We start from the raw sequence: 22,639 nt of genomic DNA, 5'->3' as shown, positions 1-22,639 counted from the left end.
ACATATGAATTTTTAAGGTCTGGATAGAATTTGGACGCATCAAACTTTCTCAAGGCTACCATCCAAATGATATAGAAAAAGAATGGGGAAAGCTGATTATTGCCATGCTGGAAAGAGAGAAGACCCTTAGGCCTGAAGTGGAGAGGTACGCTAGTGAATATTTGACAGGCTTTGTTAATATATTTTCTGTTGTTTTAACCCATATTGAAAGTTGTAAATATCTTCCTCTATGATAATGTCCATATTATTTTTTTAGATCAAGCATTTCTGTCTTTGTTCAAGGTCTGAAAGTCTCTACCTGCTTAGAGGCAAGTCCAGACATAAACAACTGTGGTGGGCTCAGAAGGTTGTGATGAACAGTATCTGGGCCTCAGATCATCAAAGCACTTTTGCACATATATAACCACTTTCTTTGTGCACTTAGTCAAAGCTGGGTTTATACCATGTCACTGTCTCCTTCCATCTTGATTTCATATAAGGACCATCCTCATCCCTTACATGAAATGTGTGTTTTTCTTGGTGCACGGCATTCTAGAAGTTTAAAAAGTTGGTGGTACTTGAGAGCACACCAAGTGTTTAGATGTGGAAAGGCATAGTAGCCTTTCATGAGAGTAGGCCGTGGGACATTTTTTACATCACTGATAGCATATTAAGCATGATTAAAGTCTTGATGCAGTCTGAGAGCAGTTTTTAATGGTATGTCCTTTTAATTTCTGTGGGAGATACAGGTCCTGTCCATTAATTAATTTAAAAACTCTGTTAAATGATTTTTGGAGCTTCTACCTGTGGGTAGATACAGACACCTGGGTCTGGATTCATTCTGCTTGACCTTATGCATCCAAATGAGACATCTAAGATCTGAATCACATCTTCCTAGAGAATCTTGTTTCTGACTTTCTGGTGATGACAGGGTAACCTATCTCTCTGGTTTAGGTACCTGAAACTAGGTGTAAGGAATCCAGCCCATTGTATAGGAAGTCCTTAGCAAGAGAGATTTCAGTCAGAGGACAAAGCCAGTCAGAACTGATTAAACATGTGTCATGCTTACAAGAGCAAGAGCATGACTGAAATGGCAGATCCAGTAGGAGGTGTTGATTCACAGCACCCAACGGTGGAACAAGTTCCTACAGAGGAACACGAAGCTGTCCACACTGAGTTTTCCCTCTTATGCAGAGCAGAACACTGGAAAGCAGCAGCAGCAGCACAGCCTGCTAGGTCTTGTAGGTTAATCTGTCCCAACCTGCTGAGAGCAAAGTGTCTGGCTTCACCAATAGAAATTCTGTTCATACTTGCAGAAAGCTGGATTATCTTTGTTGAGAATGTGTGTAAATGACATTAGTTTATTTCTATTTTTTTTATGGTCTGAGCACAGATAAACATGAACCTAACTTCCTTCCCATATTTCAGGAAGGGAAAACATGCTTAGTGACAGGTCATATGGTGGTGGTCACTACAGGTGATGTTCACTGTAAAATGAGAGAGAAAATGTCATTAAGTGCTTCTGGTTTAGTCACCAAGTTAAAAGTATTGATTGATGTGGACGCAAGAACGTAATTCGTGTTTGTTGCACTGGTTACCAGTGCATCTCATCATTATGAGGTGCTGATACAGCTGTTGGGATGAAATTTGATAGTGGCAAAAATGTGACTTCAGCCAATACTGAAACCTGTTGAATAATAAAACTTTACTTGAAAGTCTGTCGAATACATCTCAAAGAATCCACACAGACACACAGACAATGTGTGGCCAGATTGGTATATGGGATCAAAATTAATATGGTGCCAATGAGGAGAGTGCCAAACTGAGCTCTAGTTTGCAAAACTGGCAGAGTTTGGCATTGCTGCAGGGGTGTGTCTGTGCCTTTGCAGAGCTCTGCTGCGTAAACAGTTACCTTATGGGATGGGTGTGGTTGTTCAGGAATCCTAAAAGCAGGCAGTGAAATACTGAAAAAATCACCCCAGCCCAAAATCTGAGTTAAAAAGTTAAACTTGAAAGAAGTGATCAGATTTTTCTTACTTATTTTCTGGTCAAAACAGCTGGAAGCAATTGGCTGTGCATGTGGAAGAAGATGAAGGGAAATTTTCAGGAGGACAGTGTAGTGGGACGGGCAGTTAGTGAAGATGCATGCTTGGACAGTGCAGGAATGACATTAGGTTGGATGGTGTATAGGTGTCCCAGTTTATATTGTAATGAGCTGATTAACCCTGATACTCTCCCAGCTTTTTTGTGCAGTTCTAGTTGAAGGAAAAGGAGTCAGCCCAGCCTGGAGGTTATTTGTACTGCACTGTCGAGTGTGGATTTCTCACTTCACTCCTTTTTGAAACTTTCCATTGAAGAGTCTGAGGGACACCACAAAGAGTTCTTTTAGTTCTTATTTGGTTTATAGTTATTTAGTGACACTTCAATAAAATATTTGGTGTGTCTGTTTCCTAGAGACGCCCCATTGTTGCTGCCTAGTCTGTACTTGCAAAGCTTTAATGCAAGGTAGGGAAGCCAAAAGCAAGGTAGCGTACATAGCCCCAGGTAAAATCCTTTGAAGAGCTGGCAGAATATTAATTGCTGGGTTTTAAATGTGCATACAGAAGCCTATATAAAGGAGGAGTCTAGGCGTTTCAAAAGCCAGTAGTGGAATTTCATCCCTAGAAGCTGTACATTTTGCAGGGCTTTTATCTTCATTTTTCAGCAAATGCAAACAGCCAGAAGATCTGTGCCCTGGATGTAAAGATGAATAGCAGTAGTTACAGCTATCATAGCAGTGATTCGCTGTTTAGCAACAGCACGAGTACTCGGACCAGTGTCGACTCTAATGAGAATTTCCTTTCTGTTAATTGTGGTCCCACGCTGATTAAATCTTGTATAAGCTTTGGAAATGGAACCTTAGAAGGGAACAGGTAACTTGACATATGCCTTTGTGCTTTGTGGTAGATGCTGTTGATTCATTTGTTTGTTTTTAAAGTCATGCAGCATGGTTGTAAATATAAAAATAACATAGTACTTATTTATTTTCCTGAAATGCTTTGGCACCATCTAGGTTGGAGATGCTGCAGCAAATTGCGAACAGAATTCAGCGGGACAGCCGGAGCTGTGAGGACAAACTGATACTTGCCCGGAATGCTCTGCAGTCTGTAAGTCAGTCAGAGATTTTACTTGTCTGTAGTCATAAATTTATAGAAGTTGAATGGCAAAAATTTCTTGAGGGTTTGTGAAGGCAACCTTAATAGCTGCTACTTTTATTTTCATTGTACAAAATTTCTTGAGGGTTTGTGAAGGCAACCTTAATAGCTGCTACTTTTATTTTCATTGTACTGTAAAAGCAGCATTTCTTCAAGAAAATACCACAAGTTGCCTAGGGTGTGGTCTGTTAATATTTTTTTGTTCTGTAATTAATTAAATGCTTCACAATTGTTTCAAGATAAGAATAAGTTTCTTTTTTTTATTTAAATATAATTCTTAGAGCTGATATCTCTTTGGTTTTAGCTGAAGGCTTATGACTTTCTCTTCTTTATTAAGGACACCAAGAGATTGGAGTCAGGGCTCCAGTTCCAGCACGAGGCAGAGATAGCTGGGTATCTTCTTGAATCTGAGAATCTTCTCCGCCAGCAAGTGATTGATGCCCAAATTCTTATTGATGGAAAATACTATCAAGCAGACCAGCTTGTTCAAAGGTACTTTACAGTATGTTTATGTGAATAAGTAAATGTCCCAAATATGGATTCCCTATATGGAAAAAAATTTCAGTTCTTTATAACTATACTTAAACTTCATGGCCTGTCACTGGGTACCCAAATATCACATATTCTGGTGGGTGCATTGCCCACAAATGTTGAAGACAACAGGAGATATTTTACTTATTTATGAAAATGAAGTCAATCCCTGGACATGTTTTAATGTGTAATGTTTACTAGATATCTGTTTGTAAAGATGTTAGCTTGTTTTATTGCATGCAAAACACATTTAGAATTTACTAAATTTGATTTTTAAATGAAGATGAGATTCTGGTGACAGCTGTAGGTGTATTAACAGGTAATAAGTGGAGTAACATTAGGTTGTGTATGACACTGTGTATAGTGTTGGCAGAAAGAAGCATTTAAACTGCATAAATGTTTTATGAAGAAGTGGCTCCAAAGTTTTTTTTGGGATTCATCCCTGGACTGATTGAGATGAAGTGCATAACTCCTTGGCAGTGAACTGAGGTGTTTGATCTACCCCAACATGTAGTGTCTTGTAAGATTTCTGGTTTGCTGATTGTTCCCTGGATTTGTGTATGGTGCATGTTAGTACCTATAACCATTTTTTCAGACTTTGCCTAATTTCTGCATTTATTATCTGTACAGAACTATAAGCTGATATTCCCTGTAATTTCTAATAAAATATTTACTTATAATATTTAAGTGCAACTAAAGCGTGAGAGATAACGTGAGCTCATGTCACTATTCAGTTGATCATGATAAACCTTAATCATAAGCATTCATTGGGTTTTTTTTTTTAATTCTGCTTTAATAGAGTTGCAAAACTTCGTGATGACCTGATGGCCCTGCGGACCGAGTGCTCTTCCGTGTACAGCAAGGGGCACGCGCTGACCACGGAGCAGACAAAGCTGATGATATCAGGAATAACAGAAAGCTTAAACTCAGGATTTACAACAAACCTAACGCCTGAATTAAATGCTGCAATGACACAGGGTTTAACACCTACTTTGACATCTGGCCTGTCGTCAGGCCTGAGCTCCAGGCTGACCCCGGCCGTGACGCCCGCCTACCCGTCGGGCATCCCGCCGCGGTTAATTCAGAGCTACGCGACGGGGGTCGACGGCGGCGCTCTGCAAACACTCAAACTGATGCAAATCAGAAAACCTCTCATGAAATCGGCTTTCGTGGATCAGAATTTGACAGAAGAGGAGGTGAACATGAAGTTTGTCCAGGACCTGTTGAGCTGGGTGGAAGAAATGCAGGTAGCAATTTTTGCAGAAACAGCCCACTTTTAATGATTTACTTTTTATAGATCATGGCTAATCTTTTCTTCCTGTTTGTAAGGTTCAACTTGATCGAGTAGAATGGGGTTCAGATTTGCCAAGTGTTGAAAGCCATTTGGAAAATCACAAAAATGTCCACAAAGCTATTGAGGAATTTGAATCCAGCCTTAAAGAAGCTAAAATCAGTGAGGTACCACACCACGTTCTTTATTTCTTTGCTTGCTTTCTTACTGGGTGACCCATAAACTAGTGTTGAATTTCAGAACTGTGTTTGGATTTCACAGTCTTACCTTTATTTCTGCTCTCTACATGACTTATGATGAAATCAGAAGATCTAATGGTTTAGCATATCTAACCTTTTTATTGTCTTTGATCTCATATACCAAATACAGATCCAAATGACTGCCCCTCTTAAACTCAGTTATGCAGAAAAACTGCACAAACTGGAGAGTCAGTATTCAAAACTCTTGGTAAGTTAACCATGTTCAGCTTTTTAGTGTGCATAATTTCTGATAAGGGATGAGCTTTAAATTCTGATTCTTTTAAATCTTTTTCTTTTCCTTTTGCTAAAGAACACATCAAGAAATCAGGAAAGACATCTAGATACTCTTCACAATTTTGTGTCTCGTGCTACTAGAGAGTTGATATGGCTGAATGAAAAAGAAGAGGAAGAGGTTGCGTATGACTGGAGTGAAAGAAACCCCAATATAACAAGAAAAAAGGAATATCATGCAGTATGTATTGCTAATATAATCCAGAGGGAATTATTAAATGATCTTTATTAATTAGATAGAGTTCTAAAACTTTTTTTTTGTCTGAAATAGGAATTAATGAGAGAGCTTGATGAAAAAGAAGAGGTTATTAAATCAGTACAAGAAATAGCTGAGCAATTGCTTCTTGAAAACCACCCAGCCAGGCTAACCATTGAGGTAAGTTAGTAAAACCAGCACCAAAACAAGGAAAGTTTTGGGATTTAAAAGAGCTGAGTTTTGGGGCAAAAGGGGGAAAAGAAGGCAATTTAGAGAAAATTAAACAAGACTCTAAATTAAGGGGCCCTTCTAAAATTTCTTCTTCAGCATCTCTGTTGTATTTATCTTCCAGTTTCCAAAAAGCAAAACCACTTTTTAAAGTTATGGTTATACCTTGGATTGCTTAGATGAAATCTCCTGAAACTCTAAAATTAATTGGTCTGTAGAGATGTTTCTGGTCATGCAGCTTCTAGAGCTGTTGATACAAATTGCATTGACAGACTGAGGGCACAGAACAGTCCTTATGTGGTTTCTTTCTTGTTGGATTGAAAGAAATTTCAATCAGTAAGAGCCTTTGTCATCACTTACTGTATGTGCAGGTTCCTAATATGATTTAGGGTGGGTTTCAAAACTCACTTGTCAGTTAATTATGAAACTTGTTTGGATGGTAAAATCTGACCAGGTGATATGATTTACTTCAGGCTTGAATCTAGTTCTATGTTACATACATAAACAATTTACAGAAAAATTTATTGTAGCTGTTGTAGGGTCATAACAGGTTTTCAAAGGGGAATGTAAAACACTTTTCCTTGTAGACCTTCAAGGAAAGAGTAGATACAGACAGTGAGTGGTAAAGACTGAAACAATAAAAAGCTGATTTATTATACAAGAATAAAAAAAGTCAGAGAATGCATTTTAATTGTTCTCCAGCTCTGCTAGTTTACATTTGCAAAAATGGGAAACATGAAGAAAACCCCTCCTTTCCTTACTTCTCAGGATATCTACTTGGAATAATAAATGACTTTTTTTGTAATGTGGGCAATTCTGTTCTTTAAAAGTATGAGCTGTTCTAATGGGCTCTTACTGGTGTAGGGTGAAACCGCACTGGGGATGCCTGTTACAAAACCAGGCCATCGCAGCCACCATGACTGTGCAGGTTATGCTGTCTCCAATGACGCTATACTGGGATCTTTATAAAAATACCCTTAAAAAATCATCCTTTTCTGCAGAACAATATATGCATTAATGCATCAGTTTGGAATTCCTGGAAGACAATGGAAAAGCTGTTTGGGACGGGGGTGACCGCAGTCCGGACCCCGGGACTGGGGGGACTTCCCAAGGGCAGGAGCGCCCCCTGCTGGCGAGGCGGGCGCGGCTCCTCGGGGGCCCCAAACCGGGATCGGCCCGGGCTGGGGGGGGATCCCAGCTCGGTATTCAGGGCTCCGGCAATGTACCGATCCCAGCTGGGTATTCAGGGCTCCAGCAATTTACCGATCCCAGCTGGGTATTCAGGGCTCCGGCAATGTACCGATCCCAGCTGGGTATTCAGGGCTCCGGCAATTTACCGATCTCAGCTGGGTGCTCAGGGCTCCTCCTGCAATGTACCGATCCCAGCTGGGTATTCAGGGCTCCGGCAATTTACCAATCCCAGCTGGGTGCTCAGGGCTCCTCCTGCAATGTACCGATCCCAGCTGGGTATTCAGGGCTCCGGCAATTTACCAATCCCAGCTGGGTGCTCAGGGCTCCTCCTGCAATGTACCGATCCCAGCTGGGTGTTCTGTGCTCCTACAATGTACCGATCTCAGCTGGGTGCTCAGGGCTCCTCCTGCCATTTACCGATCCCAGCTGGGTATTCAGGGCTCCTCCTGCAATGTACCGATCCCAGCTGGGTGCTCAGGGCTCCTCCTGCCATTTACCGATCCCAGCTGGGTATTCAGGGCTCCTGCAATGTACCAGTTGTATCCAGGAAAGGCCCCAGCTGTTCTGAATGAGTAACTAGGCACACAGAATTGTAGATGAGCCTAGACTGGGGGAATCTCTCGGGAGCTGAGGTGGTCAGGTTTTAGTTGTTTGTGTTTGCTGCATTACTTTTGTGTTTCCTAAATGCTGTAAAGGTATGGAAGTTTTTGTTTTCATTTCCACTTATAGAATATGTCTCTCTTCCTTAAAGGCCTATAGAGCTGCAATGCAGACACAATGGAGCTGGATTCTGCAGCTTTGCCACTGTGTTGAACAACATTTGAGAGAAAATGCTGCATATTTTGAGGTAAGAAAGTAAATCAAACAGAATATGAAATATTATAAGTTTTGTTCATAGTAAAAAAGTTGCAAGAAAAGCTCTAGTTGTTCTCTCACAGTAACTGTAGAATTGACATTTGTCTTGTACTGTCACTATATGATAAGCCATGCTCCCACAGTGTTGCCACAACTCAGTTTCTTCACTACAGTTCTGTCAGTTCACAGCAGATGAAAATCTGGCCTGAGATTTTTTTTCAGTGCTGCAGCTGCAGGTAGAGACTCTGAGAATGAAACCTTGTTCTCTCCCTGTCATGCACAATGGGAGAACATATTCTAGATGGTTATTCCAGGACTACTCAAAGCAAAGTGGAATGTGCAGCCTTAATAATAAAGCGAGCAGAGAACACCCTGAGAGCAGAAACATCCCATGAAACACCTCTCTGACTATCTCATTGTCACCCGTTCACACACTCAGCAAATGATTAAGTTACTTGCATGAACATGATAGACAGAGGAGTTTTTTGGTTGGTTTTGTTTGTTTTTAAATCTACTAATTTAAAACATTCAAATTATAAGGATGAATCCTTAGTGTCTTCTGGGTTGTTTGATTGAAGAGAAAGGGAGGTGATGAAGGGGTGAGATGCCTTTAGACTGAGAAAGATGAGATCCCAAAGTTAGGAATGGGACACTGGAGAAGAAAAAGCAATTTGAGCTGCTTGTGACAAGGGGAAGAAACTGGAATTCTGGATTTGAAAAAGGGGCTTAAGGGAGAGAATGGGATTTCCATTCCCAGTTGTGCCTAACCAGGACCCTTGTTTGGGTGGGCAGATACCCTTGCAGAACTGCCAGGTGTGGCAGCTCATTTCCCTTCCTGAACAAAATGTTTGCCCCAGCTGTGCTGCTTGGATTTTGCAGGTAGTTTCTATAGTTGTAGGATTTGTCTGTGCTTTCTATGTGAAAGTAATTGTAATTCCAAAGGAAGCAGGATTGGCTTAATAAAATTGTTTCATTGCAGGAATGGCCATTAATTGTATGTTCAATAATTGCAGAATTAATTTTGCATGTAGGTCATACCAAGAATAACTGGTGTTAGCAGTGTGTGCCTTTTTGAAGAGTACATTGAGACATGAGATCATGAGTAGCTGAGTGAGGTGCAGTGGTCACTTCAAGTGATGAGAAAAGGTTGTTTTAAAGGACAGCACTTGAAAACTTCAGTGTAGCTGATTCTGCATTTTTTAGTTTGTTTAAAAATAACCCAGATAATTATTTTATCCTAGTTTTTCAGCGATGCCAAAGAAGCTATGGAATATTTGAAGAATTTAAAAGATACCATATACCGAAAATACAGCTGTGATAGATCAAGCAGTCTTCATAGACTGGAAGACCTTGTCCAGGAGTCCATGGTAAGAACTTTAGTAGGAGGCAGTTAGCAGGAGCTGCAGTGAAACAAGAAATGTGTAGGTTATGGGGGGATATAAAATGTGCTAAGATTATTCATATAAAGTAAAGGAAAAAATGCTGATTTTTTTCAGAATTTTTAAATAAATTACTATTTTTCATAACTTTAAAATACAGTTTTATTTGTTTGTGTTTACAATACCAGATATATGAAGACAGTGGCTTCAGAAAGATACTTTGTTTTTGTGAAGTGTGTTACTTTTCAGAAACACTGTAGAAGGAGTCAGTGGGAAAAAAAAAGCATAACAGGATCAAAGAGGCAGTACTGTATTCTGGACTTCTCTGATGACGTATTCTTTTCTTAACTGTTCTAGGAAGAAAAAGAACAACTCTTGCAGTATAAGAGCACAGTAGCAGGCCTTGTGGGAAGAGCAAAGGCAATAATTCAGCTGAAGCCAAGGAACCCTGACTGTGTACTCAAAACATCCATTCCAATTAAAGCCATCTGTGACTATAGACAAATTGAGGTTAGAAACTAAAATTTCCTCAAACCAATTACAGATGTAAGAATTCAGCTAAAGTTTCATTAATTACCATGTTCCTGGAGAAAGCTGGGCTATGAATTTCTTCCACCCTAGTAAACAGGAGCAAATCCTTTGGTTGGAACATTGGTTTTGTTGTTCTGTTCCTTATTTGTTGACAGCATTTGCAGAAGTGCTTTGTACAATTATTTTGTAATGCTTGGCTCATCAAATGATTCTGCTTTTCTGTTAATACTAGATAACTATTTACAAAGATGATGAGTGTGTATTAGCAAACAACTCCCATCGTGCTAAATGGAAAGTCATTAGCCCCAGTGGTAATGAGGCCATGGTTCCGTCTGTATGCTTTACAGTTCATCCACCAAACAAAGAAGCAATAGATACAGCCAACAGGTAGGGACAAAGTAAAACTACCTATTTTCTATTAACATCTATTTACATGAAACTTGGGTTAAAATAATATCTCACAGTTTTTTGGTGGGTTTATTTTTGTTGCTGGTTTTTTGGGTGTTTTTTTTTCTTTTTTTTTTTTTTTCTCCCTGTTTTCATGTGTTACCCTGATCTGAAGTTGGAATTTTTTTTGTTTCAGGATTGAACAGCAATTTCAGAATGTTCTGGCCCTTTGGCATGAGTCACATGTAAACATGAAGAGTGTGGTGTCCTGGCATTACCTGACAAATGAAATTGAAGTTGTTCGAGCTGGCAATGTTGCCTCAGTAAGTGTTATGACTAGGAAGGGCTCTCAACCATTTACTAGGAAGTTACAGGATGACTAAAACTGTGTGAGAGCACAAACTGTTGCAAGAAGTATTTGCAATACTGAAAATGACACTTTCCTACCTAATTTATCACTGTTGCTGTTGGAAAGAGGAATCTGAGATAGTTCTTGAGGTGTCCCTAGTTGTCCTTGCTATTGTTTGCTGCATGGTGTTTGATGAGAGAAATGAAGTCTGATGTAGGGTTGGCTTAACAGAAGCCTTTTCTGATGGGAAAGATTGAAAAAGATTTTATGTTGAGTGTAAATTATCAGCTGTCAAGTGGACTCCAGCTAAGGAACAGAGACCTTTCAGGACCTCAATTCTTTGACTTTACCATTTAGTAATTGATCAGTATTGCTTTTTGATAAAAAAGCATCACAGGAACTGTGTGAGAGATGCACCATTGCTGACTGTGCTTTGGGTCTGTAATCTGTTGCAGATAAAGACAATGCTGCCAGGTGAACATCAGCAGGTTCTAAGCAATTTACAGTCCCGCTTTGATGATTTTGTGGAAGACAGCCAGGAGTCCAAAATCTTTACAAGCTCTGATACAGCTCAGCTGGAAAGGGAGGTTAATGTTTGCAAGCAATACTATCAAGAGCTTCTGAAGTCTGCAGAAAGAGGTAAAACTTAGCTTAGAAATGTCAAAAGATGTCCTTATGAGAGAAATTTTGTCCTTCATGTTGAGATCTTTTTTATCGTGATATTGTTTCTGCCTGTGTCCTTTTGAAAAGAGTAATTTAACAATGTGTGCAATTCCATTGTATAGAAGATCTTAATTTTTTTAAACTTTGTATATATTAAGCTATGCAAAAATATTGATGTGTTACATAATATACAGAATGCTACAAGAAATTTTACACTTAAGAATTTATTATGTGCTTTACAGCTCCTTGCTTAGTCCTTGTTCCTTGTTTTTGAATGCTGGAAAAACAGCTTGATTACTTTGAGTTCGTGACTGAATTAGAACATTTTTCACTCTGTTAAGGCAAGGAAAATGTCCTAGCTACTTTCCTGACTCCACAGGATGCCTGTAGTTACTGCTGTCTTAACTGTAATTAACACTGTATTAATACAGTGAGAACAGAAAGCTCAGAATAGCTCTTCTGATTTACTGTTGAGTAGTTGATGACTTAAAGAAATACAGTAGTGCAAAGCTGATTACTTCATTAGCAAAGTTCACTCAGCTTCAGGAAAGTTGTGGTGCACTGTGCATCTGAAAGAGGATTTATGTCCCTGCTACCACTGATTAAAAGAATCAGTCACTGAATTTAGCAATGTCATCATAGAGTAATGCCTGTGCAGAATGATCACAGATGGTTATTTTTCATGTGTGAGGAGATGATTTAATAAAAATAAAATTTAAAAGTTCCTAAGATTTGCCTTTTAACCAGAATTTTGATCGAAGCTGATGGCATTTTGGCCAGTTACGAAAACACCTGTAGAGCAATGACTTTATAAAAAGTGTGAGAAGTTATGGTGAAAATGACATGATGACTTTGATGGCTAACATATGCCTTAATTCTCTCAACAGAGGAGCAGGAAGAATCTATTTATAATCTGTACATCTCTGAAGTCAGAAATATCAGACTACGACTGGAGAGTTGTGAGGAGCGGTTAATACGGCAGATCCGGACGCCGATGGAGAGGGATGATGTACATGAAAATGTGCTTAGGATTTCAGAGCAAGAGGTGAGTCTTTGAGAAAGCCTGTTTTGCCTAGGAAAAGTTGTATTTCGAAAACAAATATATCCTGACTTTTGAGTGTAAGCCAGGAAGGTTTGCAGTGTACCTTGAAAAGAGGAGTCAAATATTTAGCTTCGTATGTGTAATATGAAGCTTCATAAATTGTATGTGTAATAGGGAAACTAATGGAGCATCTTTTTGATCAGCATCTTTTTGCTGATCAGCATCACAAAAAGATGTTTGTGAGCAAAAATATGCTGATCAATGGCATCTCCATTAGTTTCCCTATTACACATACATTTCTCTTCAATTTTTTTCTAATGGTGTCATCATCAAAGAAGTAAAGGAGGGCAGACCTGTACTCATAGTGATATGTAAAGTATCTATCAGGTTGATGTAGGATAAAAGCACTATCAATCACCTTTCATTTTACAGAAACTGAAGAAAGAACTGGATCGGCTGAAGGATGACTTGGGAGTCATCACAGATAAATGTGAAGAGTTTTTCAGTCAAGCTGCTGGTTCACCTTCAGTCCCTACTCTGCGCTCTGAGCTCAATGTCGTTATACAAAACATGAACCAAGTTTACTCCATGTCTTCCATTTTCATAGAAAAGTATGTACTAGGCTGTCTTCCATCACACATGTTTTAGTTTATAGTTTTCTCTTAAATTGAAACAATTTAATAATGAATACAATGAATAATACTGATCAAGGAAAAGGGAGTTAACATTTTAACATTGTATAAAGGGGTGCCCTGTGAAAGAAAACGCTGAAAAACACAAATGTGTTGAGTGTTGGTATTGATCGTTATGATTTTGTGGTTTTATTTTATTTATTATTTTTTATGATTTTTTATGGTTCAGTTAACAGGAGGTCTGTTTTTCAGATTAAAAACTATCAATTTGGTGCTGACGAACACCCAAACAGCAGAATCATTAGTAAAACACTATGAAACTAAGTTGTGTGAAGAAGAGGCAGTAACAGCTGACAAAAACAATATTGAAAATCTGATGGGTACATTAAAGGTAAGAGCTGGTTAGTGCCTTTTCATGGGCAAATAAAAAAAATAAGACAAAAGCTATCTGTCTTTTAACACCTGATTCCCTTATGCTTCACTCTATAGGGTGTCAAACATGGGCTTGTGTATTTAGTTTGAGGTGGTATTTGAATTGACATTTCAGAAAAAAATGGCTACTTTGGAGCATTAGGATTTGGATAGGTTGAAAGCATGTTCCTGCTGTTGCAAAATGCATTAAAGTATCTGAACTTGCAAAAGTGGCACTTATAAATGCTGCGGTAAGATTTTCTTTGCTCTTCAGAAGGTACCACATACTTAGGGTAGCATAAACATATATTTATGTTATGTAAATTTGATCACAATAATATTTTTGATGCTTCAGTGTTCTAATCAGGGTTTTTTAGGAAGTTTGGCAGTTATCTTTGAGAAACTGAAAGATTGAAGTTCAGCATTTTTTGTTTGCTGTATATAACTCATTTTGATATTACAAATTATGAGTAATGCTTTTTTGCTAGATAGAATGATTAGCATCTGCCTAATAATTTTTTTTGAAAGATATAATTTCTAAGGTGAGTGTGTTCATTTGACCTCTGTGTTTTGATCTGTGTGTTGTGGGGATTGCTGTTACTTAGAATTATTTAGCTGTTTATTGCTTCAAACCCATTCTAGTGCCACTTGAGTATTTGAGCAAGCAGAATAAAATACTAACTGAAATATTTTCATTTATTCATTTATACAGCATACTTGTGTAAAATACTAATTTATAAAATAGTGTCATAATTAACAGTTGTTTACAACTTTTTTTATCACCTACTAGCAATGGAGATCTGAGGTGGATGAGAAAAGACAAACATTCCATGCCTTAGAGGATGAACTGCAGAAGGCAAAGATGATCAGTGATCAGATGTTTAAAATGCACAAGGAACGTGATCTTGACTTTGACTGGCATAAAGAAAAAGTTGATCAGTTGGCTGAGAGGTGGCAAAATGTTCATTCTCAAATTGAAAATAGGTTTGTATGACTTTTTATTATATTCTGTTCATGTTTTAGACTGTTTTTAAAAATTTATTTCTGAGGCAAAACAATCAGAAATGAATGTTAAAACAGGTCTGAATAGTTTTCTGAACTGTTTTTGGAATGTGCTGGGATGAACACCTTTATTGTGCTGTTGGCAACCTTGCCTTACTTTTCCACTGGAAATGCCTGTGGCTGTTAAGCTCCAAAAGATGAACAAGATACAGAAACTTACAATTTATTGATACACAGTGGAGATAAATTGTCATTTTTCTTTTTAAAAAATGAAACCTGAAGAAATGGCTGGCAGGCCTATGGAAATACCATCTGTTTCTCCACATAATTAGTTCTGATGGGCTAAATTGGTGAGCTGATTCATCAGTTATGATTGGATTCATGTTAATTTGCTTTTAGTTACTCAAGTGTTAAGTCTGGAAGTTCTTAGCTTCCATGGACATCTGTGATAATTTGTGGTGCAATAACTTTTTTGTGAAGTGCCTTTTATTTTTTTTAATATCCAGTAGAGATAGTGCTCTGATTTCAGCCCTTTACTGTCAAGCTGATACTGAAAAATGATGCTCAAGTGCACCTGCCAATGCAGATATGCAGATACAGCAGAACACACCTCCCTGTATTTCTGAAGATGTCCATACATGAAATTCCTGGAAATGCTTTTTTCTTCAGTCTCTACAGTCCTGTTTCCTGTATGTAAAGGACGCGGAACTGTAGAGGCGGAAGGAAAAAGTGTTGGGCAAGTGTTGAGGAATTCTGTACTGTCTGAACTTATTTCCTTTGAAATGTACTTTAGTTTGTCATTATAGATAGCCTGAAAAAGAACATTGAAGATGGCGCTGTTGATGTAAAAGTCGCACAACAACCTGTCACATTTTTGTCCTCCTTTTCTGAGGACTGAATGTACATTCAGGTGCAATATTGAAGTTATTCACTTGTAATTAACTAGTTTAGTTTGTCTGTTCAACATTGCTGGAAGTTAGAAGGAAGATGGGAAAAAGGTCACTCATTTAAAGCTGGCTGCAGAATAGCTAGCTAAAGTTCCACCTCTGATTTTTCATCAGTTGTTAGTGTGACATAATTTAAATTATTAAACAGGGGTTTTATGAGGTACTGAAGTGTTCCTATTTCTTCAAGAGAGTAAGCATGAACCACATGCTCTCCTGCCAGGACTGTATCCTGAACAGAATATGCTGAAAAATGACTGCTAATACATAGTGACTTCTGGTGTAAACAGGACAGATTGTAGTAACTGCAGTACAGAGTTTTAAACAAGCTGCTTTCTGTAAATATTATCTCTGCTTCTTCCTACCAGCTTGACACTGATAATCATTATACGAAACCTATGTACAAATATTGGCTGCAGTTTTCATGATCCTTTCTCTTTTTCATGGTTCTTAAACTTTAAAACTTGCTTAAGTATGAAACTTGAGAAAAAAAATTTCCTTTGCTTGCTCTTTTTAAATCTCCTTTTGGCATCTTAAGAACAACACTACAGCAATTGAAAGTATTGATTCCAAGTTGAACTGTAAAAGGTTGTATATTTCTGTTTATTCTGCGGTGTTGAGTGGTCATATTTATATGATCTTTTAAGTAGAATCATAGAATATCCTGAGTTAGAAGGAGCCCACAAGGATCATCGAGTGTAACTCCTGGCTCTGCATAGAGCAACCACCAAAATCACACCATGATAACAAGTAACGGTTTAGGATCGTGAAAGAAAAACTGTCAGTATCTCCCTCAGTATGGAAATTACTTTAAAGAAATACACAGACTTCTCTTTTTAGGTCAAAACCATGATTTAAAATTAGATGTATATGTTGAATTACTTTTGCACATTAGCATATTTACAGTGTTCAGTTTTAGTGTAACTCCTGCTGTTTTATGGGAGAGTATGGTGAACCACTACTTGACTCCAGCATGGCACTCTCCTTCTTGATTCATAGGCCACATTTTAAATACTCTCCCTTCTTGTAACAGAGCTGATTGCAGTAGCAGAGCCCTCCCTCTTTCCTGGGGTTTCCAGTGCTCCTGGAGCTTCAAGCAGTTGAACACTCTAATGAGGGATATATAGAATTTCTTGCATAGTAGGATCTCTCCTGGATGTCCTTTATGACAAATGGAAAGAGTTCCTCAAGCTGGGAAGCCCTAGTGTTTGAGAAGTGAATTTGCTGTTTAATTAGGGCTACACCAGGTTTTATGCTGTGAACTGCAACAGAGCTAAGGCATTTGAAGCCTTTAAAGCTGTATTTGCCTTAGTGTTGTATTTTTTGTCTTTAATAATAATCTTCTCCCCTTTGCTTTATCTTATAAAATAAAATCAGGTTGCGTGACTTAGAAGGTATTAATAAATCTCTGAAGTATTATAAAGATACTTACAATTCTTTGGACACTTGGATTCAACAAGTGGAAGATACTCAGCGAAAGATTCAAGAAATACATCCTGAGAATAGCAAAGCATTGGCTAAGCAATTGAACCAACACAAGGTATGAAGGGGATGTCATTGTTGCAAACCACTGTGGTAAGCACTGACCAAAGAATTAAAATATCAGTGATCTCAATATTGTTTATTAATACGAATGGCTTATACGCATCAGCCCTTACTGTAAAGCTCCAAGTAATCACCAGATTTTATGATTTTGTGTTTCTAGTGCAGCCATGAATATATCACCCAGTGATAATTGTCACTGTCATATAGACCAAATTGTTTGGTCCTCAAGTGTGCAAGAACATCAAAACCTTAAAACTTCTGGACTTGCCTTACCACATAATTCCATATTCAGTGCTGGTTTTTTATTTATGGATGTAGAAATATTTTCATGGAAGCAGAGCTAAACTCAACATGTGTCTCCTGCAAGAAGGAAATACAGTATAAATAGACTGGATAATAAATTATATGCATGTAATGATATATTCCTGATTTTAAGTTCATTCATGAACTATTAACATGGCAGGTTTTTTCACTACTTCTGTACTGTAAATCTGATTAAGTTGAGGACATAGGCTTGAGCATAATTACTTGTACACATATGGATAGGAGCATATTAGATAAAGTAGATGTTAATGAGCCATCTATTTATGTTAGATAATGTTAGATAATGTAGAAATGTTAATTATAATGGTAATAAAAGGAACTTTTTAAGCTGAAAATGTACATTCATAATTTACAGATGCTGGTTTCTGAGATTGAAATGAAACAAAGCAAAATAGATGAATGCCAGAAATATTCAGAACAATACTCAGCTGCTGTGAAGGTAACAATAATATTACACTTATAGTCCTATCTTTTAGTGTCAGTGTCATGTATAATGCCAATGATTTTGTGTATTTTCTCTTGTACAGGACTATGAGTTGCAGACCATGACCTACAGAGCTATGGTTGACTCCCAACAAAAATCTCCTGTAAAGCGACGAAGAATTCAAAGCTCATCAGACTTCATTATTCAAGAGGTAAATGGGTTTCTTATGGCAGGAAAGTGTGAGTCTTTGCTTGAAACAGAGTAAACACAAGAATTAAGTTTTGGATTTATTAATTATTAAATACGGTAATCCAAAAAAGTCTGGGTTTTTTCTCTATAGACACATGGTATAACAAATATTCTCTTGTTCCTTATGCTGCAGTTTGGTAGCAAGACAGCACAATGCAGCTGATTAAAATGTCATCCAAATGATAAAAAGCTGTATGAGAACTGTGCCTCAGTAAAACTGTTTAGAACTACCTCTTGACTGGATCTTGATCACAGTAAACAAGAAGTTCATCTTGGCCATAGTAAAACTTACTGGATCTGAATGCTTTGATAGATTCTAAGGCAAATCAGCCTCATTTGGTTGAGAAAGATAAATCTGTCTCCCTGCTACCTCTTAGAGAGAGGAACAGTGACAAGCATGGCTTCTCCCTCTTGAAACCTTTTCTTACAGGGGGAAGTATCAAGTGGCTGCAAAGTCAAAACATTGTATTCTGTTTCTTCTTCTTATGGATCTGCTCATAGATCCTTAGGATATATTTGTTCAAGTGCACCTTGTTGACAGCATTGAATTCTGGAATCAAAATTAGAACTTTGGATTCCACAATGATGATTTTGAAATGAAAATCAGGATAGGTTCTAGAGCAGTGTCTATCACTTCTTTGAAGCTTAATGGGAGTATTTACTTCTATGACACTTACCCCCCCCTTTGTTCCTCTACAGTTCATGGATCTACGGACCCGGTACACTGCCTTAGTGACCTTGATGACCCAATACATGAAGTTTGCAGGTGATTCCTTGAAAAGACTGGAAGAGGAAGAGGTAGGTCATTCTCTGGCTGTCAACCAAGCAAAAAGAACATCTAGGCTAACAAAGAGCAATATACCTGTTGGAATAATTCACAAAGTTACCAGCAGACGTGGAAAACTAAAATTCCTTATGTAGTGCACATTGAACAGGAATGTAGCAGTGTTAGCACTGTTATCATTCAGATAAGCAAAATCCTCTACCATCTAGACATTCTACCACTTCTTCCACCTAGAATGATCATGTGATTTACTGCACTCTGATGGAGATGTAGTTAAAGTTTAAATACTAATACTTTCAATTTTAATACCCTAGGGCTTGAACTTTTGGATAAAAGCAGACATTGAAAAGGCAAATTCACTGTGTATACCCTACGTATACATATTTTTAATATTCCATAGTATGGATTAGTCCACTTAACTGACAAGTTCTTCCAACAGGGAGATGAGATATCTTCTTAATTAATTTATGAAGTTAGTTTGATCTGTTCAGGATTTGTTTCTCCTCCTGCCTTTCTACTGTATTGATTCCTTGGGGTCAGACAGCATTTTATTTATGCTTAGTGTTGGATCTTACTAGCAAGAGTATGTTATTGACATTAGGCAGATGAATTTTTCAAAATACATGTTTGCTGCAGAGTAAACCTTCCAAATAATCGAGAGAGAAAATAAAAACCAACACTCTAAATTTTTCACTTTCTTTTGAAAACTGTCTCTCAGAAAAAGAAAATTTTTAGTAATTCTTAAGGACTACATTTTTTTAAATAAATTGGATAAATTTGGAGAATACTACCATATGGGTATAAATTTTATTGTTATTGTTAAAGAAAAAAAAACAGTTCCTAAATGAATGTTATATAAATCTGGTGCTGATTTTGTCTTTATTGGCTTTTCTTGATATTGAATACCTGTGAACCAACACTAAAAACAGCATGTGTCTTTGGGCATCATCAAGTGGTGGAGCAAACTGATGGAAATACATAATATTTATTGATAAGTAGCCATTATAACTGAGGATTTAGTATGACTAGTAATGATAATAGCATCAAGGATAAAAAGTCAGTCAAATAACAAGGATCAGGAAATCTGTGAATGTCAATAGACTTCATGTTCTTCAAGAACAAGTGGAATCTTCCAAAATGTTTACAATTTGTCTGCTCTGTGTCTCCAGGGCTGCTGTTTTTTTTGAAATCAAATATCCTCCATCTTCCTTCCTCCTCTGTTAGCCTTCTAAATTTTTGGTAGCTTCTTTGAAGATAACCTAAGCAGGTTTCCAGTCTCAAAATAATATAATGGAGTTTTTTTCTCTTTAATTAAGGTAGCAAACCAGAAAAAGAATAATCACTTTTGAAAGAGGAATGAGGGTATTTTTCTTCTGGGAAGAAAAATTCTTCACAGACCTCTGAAGTCTGTGATTCTTCCAAAATTTTCTTTTATGCCAGTCCTTCTTTCTAACTCTCAGTAATGGCATTAAGAAAACAGAGAATAAGGGAAAAATAATAAACTTTCCATCATATCACAGTTTAATCCATGTGCTGTCATGCTCAGAGTTTACCAGGAGAGAATCAACTCCAGCAACCTGTGAAGTCAGCTGAAGGCTTTCAACCTTTGGGATGTAATGAAGATCTTGAACTGAGAGAAGAAAAGAAACCTAATGAAAGCATGATGGATGTGGGATATTTGCAAAACCAGACCGCTTCCTGTAAACCTGAATACCCGGAAAATAAAGTGGAAATGAACAGAAGAAAATTAAATGTAGACAGATACGATAAACTCAAAACTGATAGAACATTTAAGCAACTTTTAAATGTCAGTGGTCAAGAAAGCAGCATTAGTGGCAACAGAGACAGTAAGCTACATACAGAGCAGGACAGTTTAATGGGTTTTGGGAATCAAACTAAAGAAGAAAAAAATGGCAGAAAAGATTGTTTCATTTCAACTGAAATCTGTGTGAGTGTGAACAATGATCCTGGTGAAATGTTAAAGGAGCAAATTGCTAATGAAGAGAGACAGAAAACAGAGGGGAAATCAAAGAAGTTGCCTAAAGTGGAAATGATACACAAAACCAAAGGAAAAAAAAATTCAAGAAGGGCAGGGAGTGATGTTTCAACAAAGGAAGAATGTGAGATGCAATCAGAAACTGATTTTGACCTAACAACAAAGAAAGCTGAAGTAACTCCAAAAACTGCAGAGCAGGCCCTGGGTATCAGCCCGTACAAACAGCAACATTTTTCACAGAGAACTCATTTTCAGTGTCAGCATAAAAAGCAGTGCTTTACAGAAAACAAAAGCCATAATACTTTAAACTCTGAAGACAGAGAGTTTCAAGTGTATGATGAAAAAGGTGGTTCTCGTTCACGTGCAACAGATGTAACATCTTTAGAGAAAGTTGCGTCCTCTTTCAGAGAGCTGGCAGTGCACGATGGAAGTGAGAATGCTAAGTTAAATTTGCAATCTATGAGTAATCCAGGTGTTTATTGTAGTGTTGAAAGGAATATTCACAAACTGGAGGAAGCATCTCTGAATAAAGATTACGTCCTAGTAGAAAATGAAATCCTAGAAAAATCAAATTTAAATTCAAATAAAGCCAAGAATAAAGAGCAAGAAATTTTGGCTCTTTCTTCAGGAAATATCTCAGAGAGTGACTGTGCAGCAAAAGTCTCTGAATCTTATCCATTAGATTTTCAAGTGTCACCACTGCAGAATGATCAGCATTTAGGTACAGAATTGTTAGGAAGTGCTGGTGATTTAAATGAAAATTTAGGTCTCTCAGGAATTTTTTCTGGAGGAGAGGATTATTTTCCATTATTGGAACATGAACTAACAAAAAAGCTTTTAAGTCACTATGAAAAAGTAAGTGTGAAGAAAATGCCACAGGGTAACACTTATGGTTTGGACAGCATAAATAGAAGTGGGAGGAAGCAGAGTGGAGAAGACAGGCTAGAACAGGGTCAGAAATGCAAAGATCTATGGACAGTTTCAGAAGCAGACAGTAGAGATGAGGGTAATAGCACAAAGATCCCCGCAAAAACCACTGAACTCCAGAAAATATTCAGTGAAAAAGTAGGCATAAAAGCCTCATTTGAAAAACAAGAAAAGGAAAAAAAGAAAGAGAAACATAATGAAGAGAAAAGGAGCACCACTGTTGTTAAGGTACCCGAGTTTTTAAGCAATGCAAATGAAAGAGTTAATCTAAGAATGATTCTAAATCAATGCAAATCAGCATTTGAATCACAAAATATGTCAAGGTCAAGTGATTTAAGATTGATTGAGCATAATTTAAACAATGAATATGCTAATCATGTATCAATTACTGTACATTTTGAGGTGCTTAAGATTTTTAAGTTCTTAGAAATTAATATTTTTGTTTATTTGATGTTAATATTTGCCATCCTTTTCTCCACCCAACTGATGCTCAGCATGTTGACTAGAAAAATGAAATCTAAGAAGATGCAGTTACTGTACTATATTTTTAGGTCTTCTTTTTCAAGCATAATACATTATATTTTGTGTTTATGTGAGTATAAAAGATCTGATAACAAATCAATTTACATACTTTGTTTGTATTGGGGGCTGTTCAAAATTATAATACAGGGAAATATGGAGAGAAACTGGAGAAGCTGCCTTTGCATTAGCCTTTTAAGAAAGGTCTCAGATATCATACAAAAAATCAAGTAAATCTGGTAAATTTAAAGTAACCCAATGGTTTGTTTGTTTGAAAACGTTGCTGTCGTTACCCTTTGCCCTGTTTGTATGATCATAGGAATATAGGTGTGTTCTTACTTCATGTTAGCTCACATTTGGTAACTTAGCACCGCAGCAGTGCTAATGAAGACAAGGTATGTATAGTTTCAACCATATTATCACTGGTGATTACACTCCTTGCTCAAAGGACTTGCTCTGGATCTGCCAATATATGGAGACTACCAGCCAGCTGGTTTTCATTGGGATTTTCCTAATTACCCTGTTTACAGCTGTGT

At 37.5% G+C, this 22,639-nt stretch overlaps 1 protein-coding gene across 6 annotated transcripts in view; it reads left to right on the top strand.

Annotated features, from left to right (window-relative positions):
• The window catches only part of DST (dystonin), a 289,185-nt gene that overhangs the window by 144,332 nt on the left and 122,214 nt on the right, over positions 1-22,639 (top strand). For 3 of the 6 annotated variants that reach the window (XM_058802809.1, XM_058802808.1, XM_058802807.1), the window contains exons 11-32: positions 18-145; positions 3,032-3,125; positions 3,511-3,665; positions 4,504-4,951; positions 5,034-5,162; positions 5,365-5,442; positions 5,545-5,706; positions 5,797-5,901; positions 7,892-7,987; positions 9,237-9,362; positions 9,732-9,884; positions 10,138-10,292; positions 10,489-10,615; positions 11,097-11,280; positions 12,192-12,349; positions 12,779-12,957; positions 13,231-13,369; positions 14,180-14,373; positions 16,713-16,875; positions 17,560-17,643; positions 17,732-17,839; positions 18,577-18,675. In XM_058802809.1, coding sequence (XP_058658792.1) covers positions 18-145; positions 3,032-3,125; positions 3,511-3,665; positions 4,504-4,951; positions 5,034-5,162; positions 5,365-5,442; positions 5,545-5,706; positions 5,797-5,901; positions 7,892-7,987; positions 9,237-9,362; positions 9,732-9,884; positions 10,138-10,292; positions 10,489-10,615; positions 11,097-11,280; positions 12,192-12,349; positions 12,779-12,957; positions 13,231-13,369; positions 14,180-14,373; positions 16,713-16,875; positions 17,560-17,643; positions 17,732-17,839; positions 18,577-18,675 — 3,264 coding nt within the window. Of the gene's footprint in view, positions 1-17; positions 146-2,684; positions 2,892-3,031; positions 3,126-3,510; positions 3,666-4,503; positions 4,952-5,033; positions 5,163-5,364; positions 5,443-5,544; positions 5,707-5,796; positions 5,902-7,891; positions 7,988-9,236; positions 9,363-9,731; positions 9,885-10,137; positions 10,293-10,488; positions 10,616-11,096; positions 11,281-12,191; positions 12,350-12,778; positions 12,958-13,230; positions 13,370-14,179; positions 14,374-16,712; positions 16,876-17,559; positions 17,644-17,731; positions 17,840-18,576; positions 18,676-20,207; positions 21,813-22,639 lie in introns of those variants that run through there. The other 3 variants (XM_058802810.1, XM_058802811.1, XM_058802805.1) reach the window with 2 other exon arrangements.

This window comes from Ammospiza caudacuta, chromosome 3, assembly GCF_027887145.1.
Source record: "Ammospiza caudacuta isolate bAmmCau1 chromosome 3, bAmmCau1.pri, whole genome shotgun sequence".
In the NCBI taxonomy this organism is placed as follows: Eukaryota; Metazoa; Chordata; class Aves; order Passeriformes; family Passerellidae; genus Ammospiza; species Ammospiza caudacuta.
The sequence above is the reverse complement of the archived record's forward strand: the minus strand, read 5'-3'. Positions and strand labels throughout refer to the sequence as shown.